This window comes from Saimiri boliviensis, chromosome 12 (genome assembly GCF_048565385.1).
Source record: "Saimiri boliviensis isolate mSaiBol1 chromosome 12, mSaiBol1.pri, whole genome shotgun sequence".
NCBI lineage: Eukaryota > Metazoa > Chordata > Mammalia > Primates > Cebidae > Saimiri > Saimiri boliviensis.
Window position 1 is genome coordinate 8,873,196 of NC_133460.1, and position 16,885 is coordinate 8,890,080.

The window sequence follows — 16,885 nt, forward strand, 5'->3', positions numbered from 1 at the left end:
CTAGACTCCTCCCGAGTGCAGCTGGGCACTCCGGGGTACCCAGATCTCTGACGGCGTGCCTCACGCACCCGCAGCCGCCGGGCAAGGCCCTGCCCTTCGCCCCAGGCTTCTTGGAGCGTGGGCTCAGCACAATTCGCTCCCTGTTATCATCCACAAGGCGCACTCTTGCCGTGCCCTGACCAGGACAGACAGGAAACAGTGAAGATATAAGGTTGGCGGCCAGGGGACCAAAGGCCTCTGTCCCGTCCACCCTGAGCAGGTAGCGGAAAGGCACCCCTTCTTCACCATAACGTTGCCTACGATCCTCCTCTCTTTCAATCCCCGCCCCTTTCAATCCCCGCCTTCTACAGGATCCCACCCACCCATATGTCTGCGTTCTGGGTCCTTCTCTGCATTCCAGGCAGCTCCGCGAAGTCTGCGTGCAACGCCCTTCATTTGCATGGACACACGCTCATTAACATGCTCCTCTTCCCACTACGGAAGAACTTTGGAGATCCGTACCAAAACAGACCCTTTATTCAAAGTTTGTGGGGGTCTTTTTGACCGTTTTGTTTGACCTGTGACCTCTCACTGAGGACGGCAGTCTAGGACCACCCCAAGAGGGGTTCAAAGATCTCTAAAACCAGAGACCACCCACACATAAAGGTCCACGGACAGGGGCTGGATTCCTCTTGCCCTTTGGCCTGGAGCAAGAGGAAGGTCAGGCCAAGTCCCCGGTAGTAGCAGGATGTTTTCTGTCCGAATTCTGGTCTCCCCAAGGCGACCAGAGGTCGAACTGCCCCTAAACAGTCACAAGGCCGAGGCAGAGCGCGCACAGCATCTCAGGTGTCTATCTCGCTGATGGCGGGTCCTTCGGACCCTGGGGGCCTGGAGTCAGAGAGCAGAGATGAGGGAGCGCAGGGAGCTCTGGCTGGAGGCACTCAGAGGCCGGTAGCCTGTCGCAGGACCCTCAGCCTGGAGGTCCCCGGGGGGGCAGGGCAGGGCCACCCCTCGGGGCCGTCGGTACCACACGGCCCAGCTTCTTCTGGGGCCCCGGGAAGGCCCCAGCGCCGGGGGCCCTTTTCCCGGAGCCGGCAGACAGCTCCTAGAGAGGGAGCAGACATCAGCCGAGCCAGTCCGATCCCTGCGATCCTACCCGCTATTCTGTGTATGGACCCAAAGGTTCGCTCCTTTAAGAACCCAGGAGTTCCTTCCTGGCTCTTCTCCCTTCTGGGGCCCCAGCTCCCCACGGGTCCACCCTCAGGCCCTGCCCCAGCGCCCCGCACCGTCGGCGCAGCGGACGCAGCAGCCCTAGGAGCAGCAGCAGCAACACCGAGACAGCCGTCACCGTCGAGAAGACCCGGGCTGCAGGCACACAGCTGCGGTGAGGATGGGCGCGAGGGGGCAGCTCCCTGACTCCCTACAGTCCCGCGCGCCCGCCTCACCCCGCATCGCGGCCTGCGGAGCCCCAGGCCTGGGGCTGCAGCTCACGTTGGCCCCGTCGAGGGGCGCTGCGGGGGTCTGGGCCGAGCCCTCAGGGGGCCCGGGGTCCTCGGCAGCGTCCGGCAGCCCTGCGGAGAGGAGCGTGAGGCTGGGTGGGGAGATGGGGGTGGGAACAGTGGGCAGGGCGCGCCAGGCCGGGGCTCACCGCGATAGGTGAGCGCGAAGCCCTGCGCGTAGCCGCGCGCGTCGCTGCGGAAGGTGAGCAGCAGCGCGGCGGTGCCCAGGCGTAGTGGCCCGGGCGGCGGCGGGCGGGCGCCGTCGAAGGCGCGGAGCAGTCTGCCCGAAGCCGCGTCGCGAAGCTCCAGCCGGTCGCGCGAGTCGGCCAGCTCGAAGAGACGGAAGGTGAGTTCCAGCGCGGCGCCCGGCGGGCCCAGGGCCCAGCTGCAGTTCCGGTCCGGCCCGTACTCGTCCGGAAAGTCCGGGGAGTAGATGACGCCCTGAGGCGCGGTCCAGTTCCCCTGGCAGGAGCCCACAGACACTGCCGGCGGGGCCAGCAGTCAGGACCCTGGGGCCCGCTGGGCTCCTCCTGCATCTCGCAGAGCCCAGAGACACCGCGGCTCTCCGGCCCGGCCAGGCCCCACCCCGAGGCCCGCTCAGGTCCCTGGTCCCCGCTCACTCCTCACCTTCATAGACGCCCAGCCGCCCATCGCCGCCGCACAGCTGTCCGGGGTGGCCGAAGCAGATCTGGTCACAGTCGGTGGCGGGGGCCAGGCGTCCCCGGGCCAGGTCGCTTTCAGAGCCACAGAAGCAGGCATAACCGGCCTCCACGCCCGCCAGCTGGGAGCACAGAATGGGTGACCCCAGGGCAGGGGCTGGGGGTAGGGGTGAAGCGGTGGGGGCCAGGGGTCGGGGTGGGAATAAGACTGGAGGTTCAGAAATAGGTGTCTGGATTTAGCAATCGAGTGCTGGGAGTTGAGTGGGATCCTTAGGTCCAGGTCAGGGGTCACCGGTCTGGGCCCGTGAGCAGTACCTGGTAGCCCTTCATGCGGCAGAAGCGAAGGCACACCTGGACCGTGAGCTTCGTGGAGGTGCCGCTGGGGCCGCTGAGGGATGGGGGCGCCCCGGAGTCCACGAAGCAGCCCAGGTAGCCGGGCACTGAGGGGGCAGAGAGTCAGACTTCCATGCCTCCAAAATTGACCCTCCTCCCAGACACGGCAGCGTTCCCACCTCTGTGCAGCCGTGCCACTCACTGTGACATGTGGGGATGTCGCAATAGCGCCAGTAGATTCCCTCCTCTGTTTCTGCCACGTAGCACCACGGCTGCACATCGCCGTCTGGGTTACTGGGGGTGGGAGGGAGGTGGTCGGGGTCCTGCCACCCCAAGAACAGCAAACCCAGTCTATGCTCAAAGTGGCGGTCAAGGCTCTGTGCCTGTGAGCAGTGTGCTCCCCCCGTCCACCCACAAATTCCAATTTTGTCTACACAGAGCTCTGCCTGATGAAGGAACTGGACCGGGACTTCTGAGTGGACAGCGGGAAGTCACTGAAAGGGCCATGAGAGCTGTTTTTAGGCTTCAGCTGTTACTAGACTTGACTCCATATATGAGGACTTTGAGCTTTGACGCCATCTGTAGTGTTCACCCCCACCCGGCATGACTCTCGGCCACTTCCGTCCCTCCAACCCCACTTGTGTGTGGGTTTGTTTATTTTTTGTTTTGTTTTGTTTTTCTTGGGTGGGGACAGAGTTTATCTATTGTTGTCCAAGCTGGAATACAATGGTACGATCTTGGCTCACCAACCTCTACCTTCATGGTTCAAGCGATTCTCCTGCCTCAGCCTCCAGAGTAGCTGGGATTACAGGCATGGGCCACCATGACCGGCTTTTTTTTTTTTTTTTTTTTTTTTTACATGGAGTTTCTGCTTTTGTTGCCCAAGCCCGTGCAACGGCAGGATCTTGTCTCACTGCAATTTCCGCCTCCCGGGTTCAAACGATTCTCCTGCCTCAGCCTACCCAGTAGCTGGGATTGCAGGAGCGTGCCACCATGCCCAGCTAATTTTTTGTATTTTTAGTAGAAACGGGGTTTCACCATGGTAACCAGGCTGGTCTCGAACTCCTGACCTCAGATAATCCGCTCACCTCATCTCGGCCTCCCAAAGTGCTGGGATTACAGGTGTGAGCCACCATGCTCGGCCCCAATCTCACTTTAAAGCAGAAGTGATGAGCTTCTGAGATTTGAGGCTCTCCTCCTGCTAGGTCCGTCCTCCCTCAGGCCGCAGCTGTGGCTCTGATCGCCAGTGCTCCAACGCCCCTCAAATAAGTTGTGTGACAAGAGCTGGTTCCCTCACTCCAGAGCCCTCCTCTGACCAGGCCCACCCTTACGGGTCCTTTGAGTACCCAGGTCTGTTTCTCTCCTGGTCCTTAATCTAGGCTCTGCAGAAATTGTGCACCTAAGGAGAACCCCCTTTGCGCCAGGGTTCCGCGCGTCCCGCCCCGTTCCCCTCCTCGTTCTGGCCCCGCCCTCAGGTTCTCTGGGCGGCGGGGCTGCCAGTCCACCGCAGACCTCCACCCCGCGCGCACTGAGGCCCCGCCTCGGGCCGTCCCCGCTAAGGTGCGCCCAGCCTCGCCCCCAGCGCAGGCCCGGCCCCTCACCGGCAGAAGTTGTGTGCGCCCAGCCCCCAGCGGCCCTGGGGGTCGCTGGCGCTGCTGTAGCTGTGTTGCTGTGTCTGATCCCAGAAGAGGCACGGGCGGCCGGCCCCGCGCGGGCCAGTGCGGTTCTGGTGGCCGCGGTAGTCAGCCCCATTCACCTGGAAGCACTCGGACAGGCCTGCATGGCAAAGGCGGGGCCTGGGGACGTCCGGACCCACGCTGGGCATCCTCGTGCCCCTGCGCCCCCTCCCGCCTGGGTCCCCAGCCAGCGCCCCCTCGCACCCGCTCCCGCTGGCGCCCTCCGGCTGCTCAGCTGCTCCAGCCACCTGCTCTGTCCTCCTCCCCAGCCTTGGGGGCCTGGCCCTGGGGACGGAGGCCGAGGAGGGGGTGGTGAACACAGCCCGGCAACCGTGCCCGGACTTACCTGGACTGTGCAGGCTCCCCGCCGATGCCCCACGCGGCTGTAGCAGTGGGAGGAAGAGTAGAAGGAGGAAGCCCTGCGCAGCCTGTGTCCCCATCGCACCCAACCAAGATAGGTCACCCTGGCCGGGACACGGCCCGGGCTGCCCCCGGGGTCGCTCCGGGGTCTCCCAGGCGACCGGGGGGCGTTGTCCTCTGACCCTCTGCCCTCGTCCGACCCTGAGCGGTGCTCTCCGTCTGTGGTGGGTTCAGGGAGGTCTTTGCCTCCCAGGGCCTGTGCCCCTGGAGGCGTCTCTCTGCCCCTGTCCCTACCCGGGTCTCTGCGGGGGGATCTGGCTGGGGGCGTTCTCAATCTCTGTCTCGGCGAGCTCTGGGCGGTGCCTCGGCCTCCACGCCCGCCCCCTCCCACTGCGCCTCGCTCTCGGCATCTCCCTCGCCCAGGTCTCCAACGCGCTGGTTCCTGCCCCCCCCACCCCGCCGCATCCTCCGTGGGTCCCTCCCACCCTGGGTCTCTCCCTTGCCCCAAGGGAGGCCGGGAAGCCCCGCCCAGGACTGGAGCAGAGGCAGCAGGTCCAGACGCCTCCCACGCCCGCCCACCCCCCCGACCCCAGGCGTCCCGCGCTTCCCCGCCCTCTCCCCCTCAGGTCGGTGCCGGCTCTAGCGAGATGGTGTGGAGGGGGACAGGCCGGGCAAGCGGACGGAAGGCCCTTAAAAGTGGGAGATACAGAACCCCCTCCCGTGGCTGCACGAGCCGCGGGACACCCTGAATCTCCGAGTTACAAGCGCCCTCCTTCCAGTGCACGCACGCGCACGCACTGTCACCCATTCATTGACAGGCGCTCACTCGCACACTTTCTCCGGATCCACACGCCCCTCCCGCCCTGGTCCAGACGCCACTGGCCTGAAGGAGGGAGCGCCACTCCCTGCCCCCGCGCCCACGAGTCGTGGAAGCTCAGTCCGGGACAGGCAGGGCCAGCTGGTGTCTGGGGAGAAAGGCAGCTGCGCCTGAGGTCCCAGTCTGCCCCCTACCCCTACCCCTCCCCCGCCCCTCCCTGGGACCCCCAGCTCAGACTCTCCCGAGCCTTCGCACTGCGGTGGAATTCCCCCAGCAGTGCCCCCCACCTGGCGGGGGAGGGGGAGGGGAGCAGGCCCAGGCAGGCGTGGGGGGAAATTCCCCGCCCCCTCCCCCTGGGCCCGACTCCTCCGAGTCCTCTGATCTCCCAGCGCCACCCGCCCGCTGCCCCCAGGGCTTGGGGGGAGGCCAGCGCAGGTGCGTGGGAGAGCGGAGGCGGGGCCGGGGGAAGGAGCTGTTGGGGACCGAGCGCCCAGAGCGGCCCTGCGCCACCCAGACCCCTTTGCCCCTGCGTCCAGCCTGCCTAGCCGGCACCAGGCCCTCGCCAAGCTGTCGAGTCCAGGCCGACCTGTCCTCACCCTGCAGCCTCCACACCCTCTCTGCCCCGGAGCCGATAGAGAAACAAGATGGGGTTCAGGGAGTTTTTGCCAGGCCCAGGTGCCCACTGCGGTGCTGGTACCCGCAGGGATCTTCCAGCTAGTGCCTCACGCGAGTGTTCTGGAGGCCGGGCGTGGAGTCGAGGTGGGGGCATTTGAAGGAGATGGATTCGCTGAGACTCTAGACCAGGGTCCCGGTCGCCTCCTCCGGGAGCTCCCTTAGCGGCCAGGCTGGCTGGGCTCACTGACCCCTGAGGTGGGGTCTCCAGCATCTGCTGGCTCCCTGGAACCCAACTGTGCTTCCTGAGGAGGGAATAGGCGGGGGCCCCCTGTCCAGCCTGTCTCTCTTGATGGAGCTCAGTGAAACCATCCCAGGTACTAGCCCACAGAGAATGTCCTAGGGGCAGGCCTGGGAGATGGTGGTGCATGGGGAGCTTCACCCCCACGGCCACAGTCCTCTGAGGACGAGGCGAGGTGGGGACAGGGACAATTAAGGACTCCATGTGCAGAAAGGAGGCCAGGTTGGCACACTAGTGAAGAAATCGGCCCCTTCCCTGGAGGAAGCTGGGCCTGAAAGAGCCTTCCTTCTGTCCTTGGCACTGTGACACCCGGTTCGGTCCTTCCAGGCCTGTCTCCTGCAGAGGTCACAGTGGATGAGAGGAGGGGGTGCTCAGTGCTGAGGCTGGGACACTGAGATGGAGTGGGGTGGAGTATCCACCCTGCAAACTTTACTCTCACTCAGGTCACTCATGGAACCTTCCAGAACTAAGAAGCCTCCGCCCCACGACACTTCCCGAGCAATCAGCACTCAGTGCTCTGCAACCAGCAACGTGTCTGCCCTCCTGACACCCTGCGAGGGAGGATGTCCTCATCTCCCCATTCTGCAGATGGGGTGCAGAGACGGTAAGTGACTCGCAGGGGTCACCAGGTATTAAGTGTTGGAACTGGGCTTCAAACTCCATTTGGTCTGACCCAAGGGCTGGGCGCTGACTGTCACCTCCATCCCGCATCCAGGGTCTCTGATTCTTCTGGGACCCCTGGGTACACAGAGATACCCTCTCGCCTGCCCTGGGGAGGCCCCTCACCCTTCTCATGTCCTTGCTGCCAGCTGACACCTCCGAAGCAGAATCTCCAGCAGCCTATTTCGCAGACGGGGAGACTGAGGCCAGACCGGAGTCCCTAGGGCCTGACAGGCTGGGTTTGTCACCTCTGAGGGAAGGAGGTTCGCAGGTGCACGTTGGCCACATGGGGGCAGCAGAGAGAACGAAGCCAACGAGATGTCTGCAGAAGCAACCCAGGGGCCAGGCTCGCCTTCCTTTCCTTTGGAACATGGGACACGGCATTTGCTCTGTCCAGGTAGCAAGAAGGTGAGAAGTTGGGGGACCTGGACGAGAGGACGGACCAGGCCACTTTGTCCCAGTCAGCCCCCCAGGAAGGGGAGGAACAGGCTCAGCACTGCCCCTCTGACCGCAATGTGGGGTGGGCTCTGGGTCAGGGCTGGACCTGGGGCAGTCAGGACGCCTGGGTTCCTCCTCCGCCTACGCAGCGGCCCTTGGTCTTCTTCCATTTGTTTTTTGACAGAGTCTTGCTCTGTCACCCAGTCAGGAGAGCAGTGGTGGGATCTTGGCTCACTGCAAACTCTGCCTCCTGGGTTCAAGCGATTCTCTTGCCCCAGCCTGCGAAGTAGCTAGGATTACAAGCAGGTGCCACCACACCGGGCTAATTTTCATATTTTTAGTGAGACCGGGTTTTGTTTGTTTGAGATGGAGTCTCTCTCTTGTCACCCAGGCTGGAGTGCAACGGTGCGATCTTGGCCCATCGCAACTTCGAGATGGGGTTTTGCCATGTTGGCCAGGCTGGTCTCGAACTCCTAACCTCAGGTGATCCGCCCCCCCCTTAGCCTCCTAAAGTGCTGAGATGACAGGCATGAGCCACCTTGCCTGGCCCATCCTTCCTTTGGGGACAGTGTTCCATCTGGGGCACATGAGGACCACCAAGGCAGAAGGAGGCCCCGGAAATCTGTGGGCAGGGGTTCTCCCCAGAGGCCACTGAGGAGGCCCTGGGAGAGATGAACCAGGCCAGACCTCACCTCCACGCTCCGTATTCAGGAGGGTCAGTGGGCCACCTCTCCTGGGTGACAGCTAGGTGGGTAATGGGTGGGGTAGGGGTTTGTGGGTCCCTCTGAGCCCCTAAGAGCAGCCCTGTGGGCTCTTTTGGGGCCTTCCCAGGAGTTCAGAAAGAGGCCCCTGCTGAGGGGCCGCAAGTCCCGGTGGTGACGTCACCCACCCTCAGCAGCAATGATAGTTTTTGCCCTGTCCCCCTTCCTGGGACAGCCATATTCCTCCTGCCTGCTTCCTAGCTGCACCCCCACCTGTGTTTCCTGACCCCGATTCCTCCAGCTCCTGCACGAACACTGGGCTTTGTTTCCCCACCTTCCCTGCAGGAGGTTGGGCTAGCAGGGCAATGGTGGGCGTGGCACCTCTCAATACTCAGAGTTCGGTCCCCGGACCCGCACCATCATCACTGGGGAGCTTGTTAGAAATGTGATGCTGGCCGGATGTGGTGGCTCATGCCTGTAATCCCAGTGCTTTGGGAGGCCAAGGCGGGCCGAGGCAGTGGATCACTTGAGGTCAGGAGTTCGAGACCAGCCTCCTCAACATGGTGAAACTCACTCTCTACTGAAAAATATATATATATATGAAAAGTTGGCCGGGTGTGGTAGTGGGCGCCTATAATCCCAGCTACACGCCAGCTAATTTTTTTGTGTATTAGTAGAGAGGGGATTTCACCATGTTGGCTAGGCTGGTCTCAAGCTCCTGACCTCATGATCCGCCTGCCTTGGCCTCCCAAAGTGCTGGGATTACAGGCGTGAGCCACTGTGCCCAGCCTTAACATGTGAATTTTATTTATTTATTTTATTTATTTATTTTTGAGACAGAGTCTTGCTCTGTCGCCCAGGCTGGAGTGCAATGGTGGCATCTTGGTTCACTGCAACCTCTGCCTGCCAGGTTTAGGCAATTCTTCCTGCCTCAGCCTCCCGAGTAGCTGGGATTACAGGCACCTACCACCACACATGGCTGGCTAATTTTTGTGTTTTTAGTAGAGACGGGGTTTTGTCATTTTGGCCAGGCTAGTCTTGAACTTCTGATCTCAGGTGATCTGCCCACCTCGGCCTCCCAAAGTGCTGGGATTACAAGCATGAGCCACTGCACTGGCCCTAACATGTGAATTTTAGAGGATGCCACTCAACGTGTAACATCTCTTGAGGATCTCTCATCTCTTTTCCGCCCTGGCTGGCACCTCCAGCTCTTGCCTGGACAATGGCTCACCCAGGTGAGGTCTGACTCCTCACTCTCACCCTCTACCATCCTCGCCAGCAACCAGACCTTTATCTGGTAATTAAACATTGAACTATCAGATACATGACTAGAGAGTCATTAAACATTAAGTCAGATTGAGTGGCTGGTCTGATAAGAATCCTTTGGAAGCTTGCCAGGCTCAGTGGCTCACGCCTGTAACCCCAGCACTTTGGGACACTGAGGCAGGCAGATCACTTGAGGTCAGGAGTTTGAGACCAACCTGAACAACATGGAGAAACCCTGTCTCTACTAAAAATACAAAAACTAGCTGGGCGTGGTGATACTTGCCTGGAATCCCAGCTACTTGGGAGGCTGAGGCAGGAGAACTGCTTGACCCCAGTAGGCAGAGGTTGCATCGAGCCAAGATCACGACACTGGGTGAGGGAGCAATTAAAAAAAAAAAAAAAAAAGAACCCTCTCGAAGTTCTCCGAACACTTCAAGGCCTGGGCTGACCCGGGCCTTCCTGCGTGGCCTCAGCGCCACCGCATCCCCACACCCCAGCGGGATCCCCTCCTGGTCCCCAGCCTCGTCCTTTCTTCCCTCTGGGCCGTCGTACTGCGGTTCCCGCGGCCTGACGTGCTTCTTCATTACGTCTTCACTTGGTAAATTCCTGCTGCTGAGCTGAGAGCTGCCTCCTCCGAGAAACAGAAACCGTTCCTTGATCCCCGCCCCTCCATCCTGTTGTCTGCCCTTCCCGACATCGCCCGCTGAGCTGCCCGGTTCCTCTGCGACTCACCCTTCACCTGGGGAACAGGTGAGGGTGGGACACAGCAGGGGGCGAGACGCCCAGATCCAGGCTTGTTTCGGTGGAATGGGGTCACCTGCTGCCGGCTCGTCCTAGATGCTCTGGTCACCAGTCTGGGCAGAGCCAGGGAGGCACCCTGATTTGGAAACTCAGACTTAAACTCAGCTCTTGAACTCCTGGGTGGATGAGGAGGGGTTCTCCCATGGGGATGCTGGATGACTGGCCGCTACCCCTGCGGCTTGGTCTGCAGGACCTGCCCTCTCAGATGAGGGCACTGAAGCTGGCAGGGCCGGGAGTGCCCAGGGCTGGCTGGCTTCATTTGGGCCCCAGGCCAGCCGGCTCAGAATGGCTCCTGGGGCACCTGTGGCCTTGACCTCCAAAATGTCGGCATGATTTGCTGAAAGCTGCCTCGCCCTAGCTGGCCTGGGGTTCTGTCTGTCTGTCTGTCTGTCTGTCCAGACAGCCCACAGGGTTCTTGTGCAGGGCAGGGAGGGACCCACCCAGGCAGCTCCAGGGGCCAGGGGCGGGTGAGCTAAGCCCTTCCTTCTTGTTCCTCCCTCTCAGATGGAGGCTTCACTTTCCATCAAGAGAGTCCCCTTCCTGCACCCTGGGAAAGGAGGCTGTCCACAGGTACGCCAGGCCTGCCCAGTGGTGCGTGGCCTGAGTAGGGCGTCGGGGATAGGGAACCCTGGAAGGAGACCAAGAGCCTTAGCTCGTCTGGGGGCTGATGTGGGGATGAGCAAGCCAGTTCGGCCCTTCCCAACAAGTAAGGACAACCATGACCTGGTCCCTGGAAGTGGGGACAGGGAGGGGGACCTGCCTCCACCCCGCATGCCCTTTTCTCCACAGGCTCCTCCCCCAGCACCATGGTTGGTGGGGGGCTGCCCATGTCCCGGGGACCCCCGTTGCCCCTGGAGTCCTGGCCATCCTCACCCTGTAGACTTTGACGTGCCTCGGCGCACACCACCCGCCCCCTCGACTTTCGGTGGCTCCTTCTCCCAGTTCCCCACCCCTGGCTCCCCTTGCCCCAGGCCTGCAGGTCCGGTGAGGGCTGGCTGGCAGGGCCGGGGGCGCCTTGGCTCCAGGAATTCCAAAGCTGGTCTCCACGAAGCCCAAATGCCGGCTCCTTGGTGGGCCCCCATCCCTCCCAGCTGCCTACTCTGCCATCCCCACCCTGAGGGCTTGGGGGGCACTAGAAGGGCCCTCAGCTTTGGATATAAGGAGGGCCCCCACCCCACATTGCTCATAGAAGGGAGGAGTATCTGCCTCAAACATAACAAGTTCTCAGAACAAGGGCCCCTGTCCCCCAAGTGACAGTGAATCCAGGAGGGGAGGGTGGCGTAGACCCACGTGGGCTCCTGCCTCTCCTGTCTCTGTCTCACAGGTGTCAGGCGTGGAGGAGGGAGGGACTGGGCAGAAGCTGCCCCTCCCCGGCCTGGGGCTTGGGATTTTTGGGGAGGTAGCAAAGGCCGCTTCTCCCGCCAGGCGGCACCCTTCCCTGCGGGCAAAGCCCGAAAGGCAAGCCCAGGGGCTGGTGGGGGCCAGAGCGGGTGAGGAGAAGGCTGGGTGGCATGGAGCAGGTGGGGGTCCCAGGTCCTGGCATGCTGTGCTGTCCTCAGGTCTCCCAGAGGGCATGGCTTGGTCCCTGGCCTACCCCCACAGGGAGCCTTCCCACGACCCCCGCCTCCCCACCTCTTCCCAGGACCCCAGGAGTTGTCCTGCTCTGTCACCCAGGCTGGAGTGCAATGGTGGCGTCTTGGCTCACTGCAACCTCTGCCTGCCAGGTTCAAGCAATTCTTCCTGCCTCAGCCTCATGAGTAGCTGGGATGACAGGCGCCTACCAACATGCCTGGCTGGCTAATTTTTGTGTTTTTAGTAGAGACGGGGTTTTGTCATTTTGGCCAGGCTAGTCTTGAACTTCTGACCTCAGATTGATCTGCCTGCCTCGGCCTCCCAAAGTGCTGGGATTACAAGCGTGACCCACAGGAGGGGCCACTTGGGCACCCCAAACAGCCCCCAAGGCTTCCTGCCTTAGACTGGGTAATACAGAGAAGGGGAACCCACATGGTCTTTTCTGGAACCACACGGCTGGCAGGGACACAGCCTAGCCGGGTCCTTCCGAGCCAGGGCACTTCCCAAGGCAGCCCCTCACACACCCTTTCCCTGCGTGGCACCCCTGCTGGGTCAGGGAAGGAGACTGGTGATGAGCAAGGGGGTGCGCTGGGAGCTGTGGCAGGTGGGATTCTGAGTCGCCCCCGGGATTCTGCTCGCAGTGTCTCCGCTGCCTGGAGTATGGGCCACCCCTCCTTTGATGGGGTTGTTCTGTGGCACTGGCTAAGGGACTCTTTTTTTTTTTTTTTCACCTATCCTGTGGTGCTGCAGGAAGGGGTTTCGCAGGTGTGACTGGGGTCGCTCGTCAGGTGACTTGGAGTTAATCAGAAGGGAGATTGGCCTGGGCTGGCCTGGCTTGCTCAGGTGTGGCTTTGAGAGGCTGACCGCCCCCTCCTACTGCCAAAGAAGCAAACGGCCACGGGCTCCACAGCTGCAAGAAATGAATTCTGCCCACAACCACATGCGCTCAGGAGAGGACTGCAGGCCTCGGGTGAGATCTCAGCCCCAGCTGACAGCTGGAGCGCAGCCTGTGAGACGCTGAGCGAAGGACCCCTTTCAGCAGTCCCGCCCTGGCGACCCTAAGCAGAGGACCCCTTTCAGCAGTCCCGCCCCGGCCTCCTGTGACAGCTGAAGCCCTGAGGTGGTAAGTGTGCTTTCGAGACACTGTGTTTCTAGTGGTTTGTTCTGCCCAGTTGCACTCTGGAGTGTAGACGGGCTGGCAGTGTTGGGGGTGGTGAGGGGCGAGGCTCATTAGGCAGGGTGTGGACCCCCAAAGGCAGCAAGGACAGCCCTATCAGGTCAAATACCCTCCCAGTCAGCGGGGGCCTGGTCAGCCCTTGGCACAAAGGGACCCTGGCTATGGTTAAGTGGCCCCAGCTGGGCCTGTTCCTCTGGGGCTTCAAAATGGGGATGGGGTGACTGGTCTCCTTCCCCGGGAGCTGGTTGTCTGCTGTTGGCCATGCAGGAGGGGAGCAGAGCAGGTGGTGGGAGGCAGGAGGAGGGCCGGGGGAGCGGGAAGCTGGAGGCAGCTGTGGCTGGCGCTGGCAGCCTGAGGCCGGGGACCGTCACGCCCTTGGTCTCCAGAGAACCCCCTTGGGTATGTCTGGCTTCTGGTCCTTGAAACAGGTAGTTGTACCTGATAGGAAAACCCGGGAGAGTACACCTGGGGCAGGTGTTGTGTGCTTTGATTTGCATTTTTAGGACTGGGCGAGGTGGCTCACACCTGTAGTCCCACCACTTTGGAAGGCTGAGGCAGATGGATTTCTTGAGCGCAGGAGTTTGGAACCAGCCTGGGCAACATAGACTGTCTCCACGAACTTGCCCTAACCCTCCCCGCTGCAACCCCAGAACCCTGCAGATCCCACCTCTCCCCACCCCCAGAAAAAACTGTCTCCGCAAAAAAAACAAAAAAATTAGGCAGTGGCTCATGCCTGTAATCTCAGCACTTTGGGAGGCTGAGGCAGGTGGATCACCTGAGGTCAGGAGTTTGAGACCAGCCTGGCCAACATGGTGAAACCCTGTCTCTAAAAACAAAAAAAAGCAAAATTAGCCAGGCATGGTAGCGCATGCCTGTAATCTCATATACTTGGGAGGCTAAGGCAGGAGAACTGCTTGAACCTGGGAGGCAGAGTTTACAGTGAGCCGAGATTCTGCCACTGCACTCCAGGTTGGGTTACAGAGGGAAACTCCATCTCAAAAAAAAAAAAACTAAAAAATTAGACTGGTGTGGTGGTGCACACCTGTGGACCCAGCTCCTTGGGAGGCTGAGGTGGGAGGATCGATTGAGCCTAGGAGTTTGAGGCTGCAGTGAGCCAAGGTTGCATCACTGTACTACGGCCTGGCCGACAGATGAGAGTGTTTCAGAAAGGAGGCAAGGGGAAGCACACGTGGGCAGGTGTGTGGGCTGGGATGTGCGCTTAGGAAGCATCCTGTTCTCACTGAGCTGCGGTGGGGCTGGGTTTTGCAGAGGGACAAAGGAGCAGAGACGGGATTGGAGACCACCCACCAGTGGCTGGCCCGCTTGGGTCACACGCTGTGGGATGGGAATGTTTGAGTACAGGGACCCATGAAGGGGTTTCCTGTGCTGTCCCAGTTCCTTCCCTGGATCCTGCAGATGCTCCCAGCATTACACTCCAAAGCAGGCATCCCCAAACTTTTTACACGGGGGGCCAGTTCACTGTCCCTCAGACCGTTGGAGGGCCGCCACATACTGTGCTGCTCTCACTGACCACCAATGAAAGAGGTGCCCCTTCCTGAAGTGTGGCGTTGGGGGGGGGTGGATAAATGGCCTCAGGGGGCCGCATGCAGCCCGTGGGCCGTAGTTGCGGGACGCCTGCTCTAGAGGAAGAAGCCCCATCAGCCCCTTAGCACTTGGGGTAAGGAAATAGGCAGAGGGGCGGGGCGCAGTGGCTGGCACCTATCATCCCAGCACTTTGGGAAGTCGAGGCAGGTGAATTGCTTGAGCTCAGGAGTTCGAGACCAGCCTAGCCAATGTTTTGAAACCCCATCTCTACTAAAAATACAAAAATTAGCTGGGTGTGGCAGTGCACACCTGTAATCGCAGTTATTCAGGAGACTAAGGCTAGAGAATTGCTTGAATCCAGGAGGCAGAGGTTACAGTGAGCTGAGATTGTATCACTGGACTCTATCCTGGGCAGCAGAGTGAGTCTGTCTCTAAAAAAAAAAAAAAAAAAAAAAAAAAAAAAAAAAACAGGCAGAGGGAGGGACAGCTTTTTAGGGTGATAAAAACGTTGTGAAACAAGATAGTTGTGATGGTTGCACAACCCTGTGGCTTTACACATATCAAAAGCCATCGATATGAACACTTTGAAGAGATGAATTGTATGGTATGTAAATTATATTGCAACAAAGCTTTTTTTTTTTCTTTTTTTGAGATAGAGTCTTACTCTGTCACCAGGCTGGAATGCAGTAGCACAATCTGCTCATTGCAACCTCTACCTCCTGGGTTCAAGGGATTCTCCTGCCTCAGTCTCCTGAGTAGCTGGAATTACAGGCATGTGCCACCACGCCTGGCTAATTTTTGTATTTTTAGTAGAGACAGGGTTTCACCATGTTGGTCAGGCTGGTCTTGAACTCCTGTCCTCAGGTGATCTGCCCGCCTCAGCCTCCCAAAGTGCCAGGATTACAGGCGTGAGCCACCACACCTGGCCACAAAGCTATTCTTAAAAGGCAAAGCAGGCCAGGTGCGGGGGCTCACGCCTGTAATCCTGGCACTTTGCAAGACAGAGGCACTTTGCAAGACAGGCAAATTCTGTCTCTACTAATAATACAAACATTAGCCAGGTGTGATGGCCCACGCCTATAATTGCAGCTACTGAGGAAGCTGAGGCAGGAGAATTGCTTGAACCCGGAAGGTGGAGGTTGCACTGAGCCGAGATCACACCATTGCACTCTAGCCTGGGCAACAGAGTGAGACTCTCTTAAAAAAAAAAAAAAAGACAAAGCAGGCAGGGGGCAGGCCCCGATGACTGATGGGATGCAGGACAGGCGTCGCAGGGATACAGGGCGTCGAGGATGACTGGCTGTCTCACTCACTGTTGGTCTCCTCCCTCAGATGAGAGGATGGGGGACAATCCCCTCTGCCACCTGCACTGCTGGTGCTCATGGGAGATGCTGGGCAGGGCCCAGGAGGCAGCTGGACACAGTGCCCAGGTCTCAATTGCAGAAATGAGGGCAGACTGACAAACTGTGAACCCCAAAGTGGCCGAGTAGAAGAGTGCTGAGGTCCCCAAATCACCAACCCCCACTCCGAGGGTGGGCTGGGCCAAGGTGCGCGCCACGGAGGCTGGGAGGGGAAGCCAGATGAGCCGGCACCGGGAGGGTCCTGGGGAGAGTGGTCAGTGCCCTTGGCCAGCTCAGAGACACATCTGCTGGCCTTAGCGACAGGGGTCCTGTGCCACCCTCTCTTGGCAGAGGTGGGACAGCAGGCTAGGCTGGGACCACTGGGGGATGGGGCCTGCCTTATAGCTGTGGGTCAGGGCCTGGGGGGCCAGGGACTCCCAGAGCCAGCCACTGTCCTCACCTGTTTTCAAAAGTAGAGTTGCTTGTTGATACCTTTCTGATGGCTTGCAAATTTATTTTAAATTTCATGAGACATCTGGCCGGGCGTGGTGGCTCACGCCTGTAATCCTAGCACTTTGGGAGGGGGAGGCGGGTACATCATGAGGTCAGGAAATCGAGACCATCCTTGCCAACATAGTGAAACCGTCTCTATTAAAAATCCGAAAATTAGCCGAGTGTGGTGGCACATGCCTGTAATCCCAGCTACTCAGGAGGCTGAGGCAGGAGAATCACTTGAACTCGGGAGGTGGAGGTTGCAGTGATCTGAGATTGTGCCACTGCACTCTAGCCTGGTAATAGAGTGAGACTCCATCTAAAAAAAAACTTTCATGAGACATCACTCACACTGTCTTGTCAAAGGGTACAGACATACCACGTGGTGCAGATGTCATAAAACGGGGTTTGTAGGGGTAGCAGCAGCTGAGCCAGGCCCCGCTGAGCCGAAGCTGGGCTGCACACTCCACAGCTGGCACTCACCCACACACCTCAGCTGACAGTAACCAGGCAGTGGACATCTGGTGGCCCTGGATCTTTCCAAGGGGAAGGCTCTGAAGCTTACTCAGTGGCTCATGTCAGGCCCTTGTCATGGCTGAGTGGCCACCAGGGTAGGGATGGGTTGCCGTGAAGCCACCCAAGGCAACAGCAGCATCC

The 16,885-nt window shown here is 60.1% G+C and overlaps 1 protein-coding gene across 2 annotated transcripts; it reads right to left on the reverse strand.

Annotated features, from left to right (window-relative positions):
- Positions 1 to 498: 498 nt before the first annotated feature.
- KREMEN2 (kringle containing transmembrane protein 2) lies at positions 499 to 4,913 on the reverse strand. Of its 2 annotated transcripts, XM_003928435.3 has the most exons (9): positions 4,493 to 4,913; positions 4,072 to 4,246; positions 2,673 to 2,764; positions 2,453 to 2,577; positions 2,106 to 2,259; positions 1,628 to 1,960; positions 1,425 to 1,550; positions 1,266 to 1,344; positions 499 to 1,084 (listed from the first exon to the last, which is right to left on the reverse strand). In XM_003928435.3, exons 1-9 carry the CDS (start codon positions 4,584 to 4,586, stop codon positions 874 to 876), a joined length of 1,389 nt encoding a protein of 462 aa, XP_003928484.1. In that variant the 5' UTR covers positions 4,587 to 4,913; the 3' UTR covers positions 499 to 873. The 2 variants fall into 2 exon arrangements, with proteins under 2 accessions (XP_003928484.1, XP_003928483.1); XM_003928434.3 differs by lacking the exon at positions 1,266 to 1,344 and having other exon boundaries at positions 640 to 1,084.
- Between the last annotated feature and the right edge of the window lie 11,972 nt (positions 4,914 to 16,885).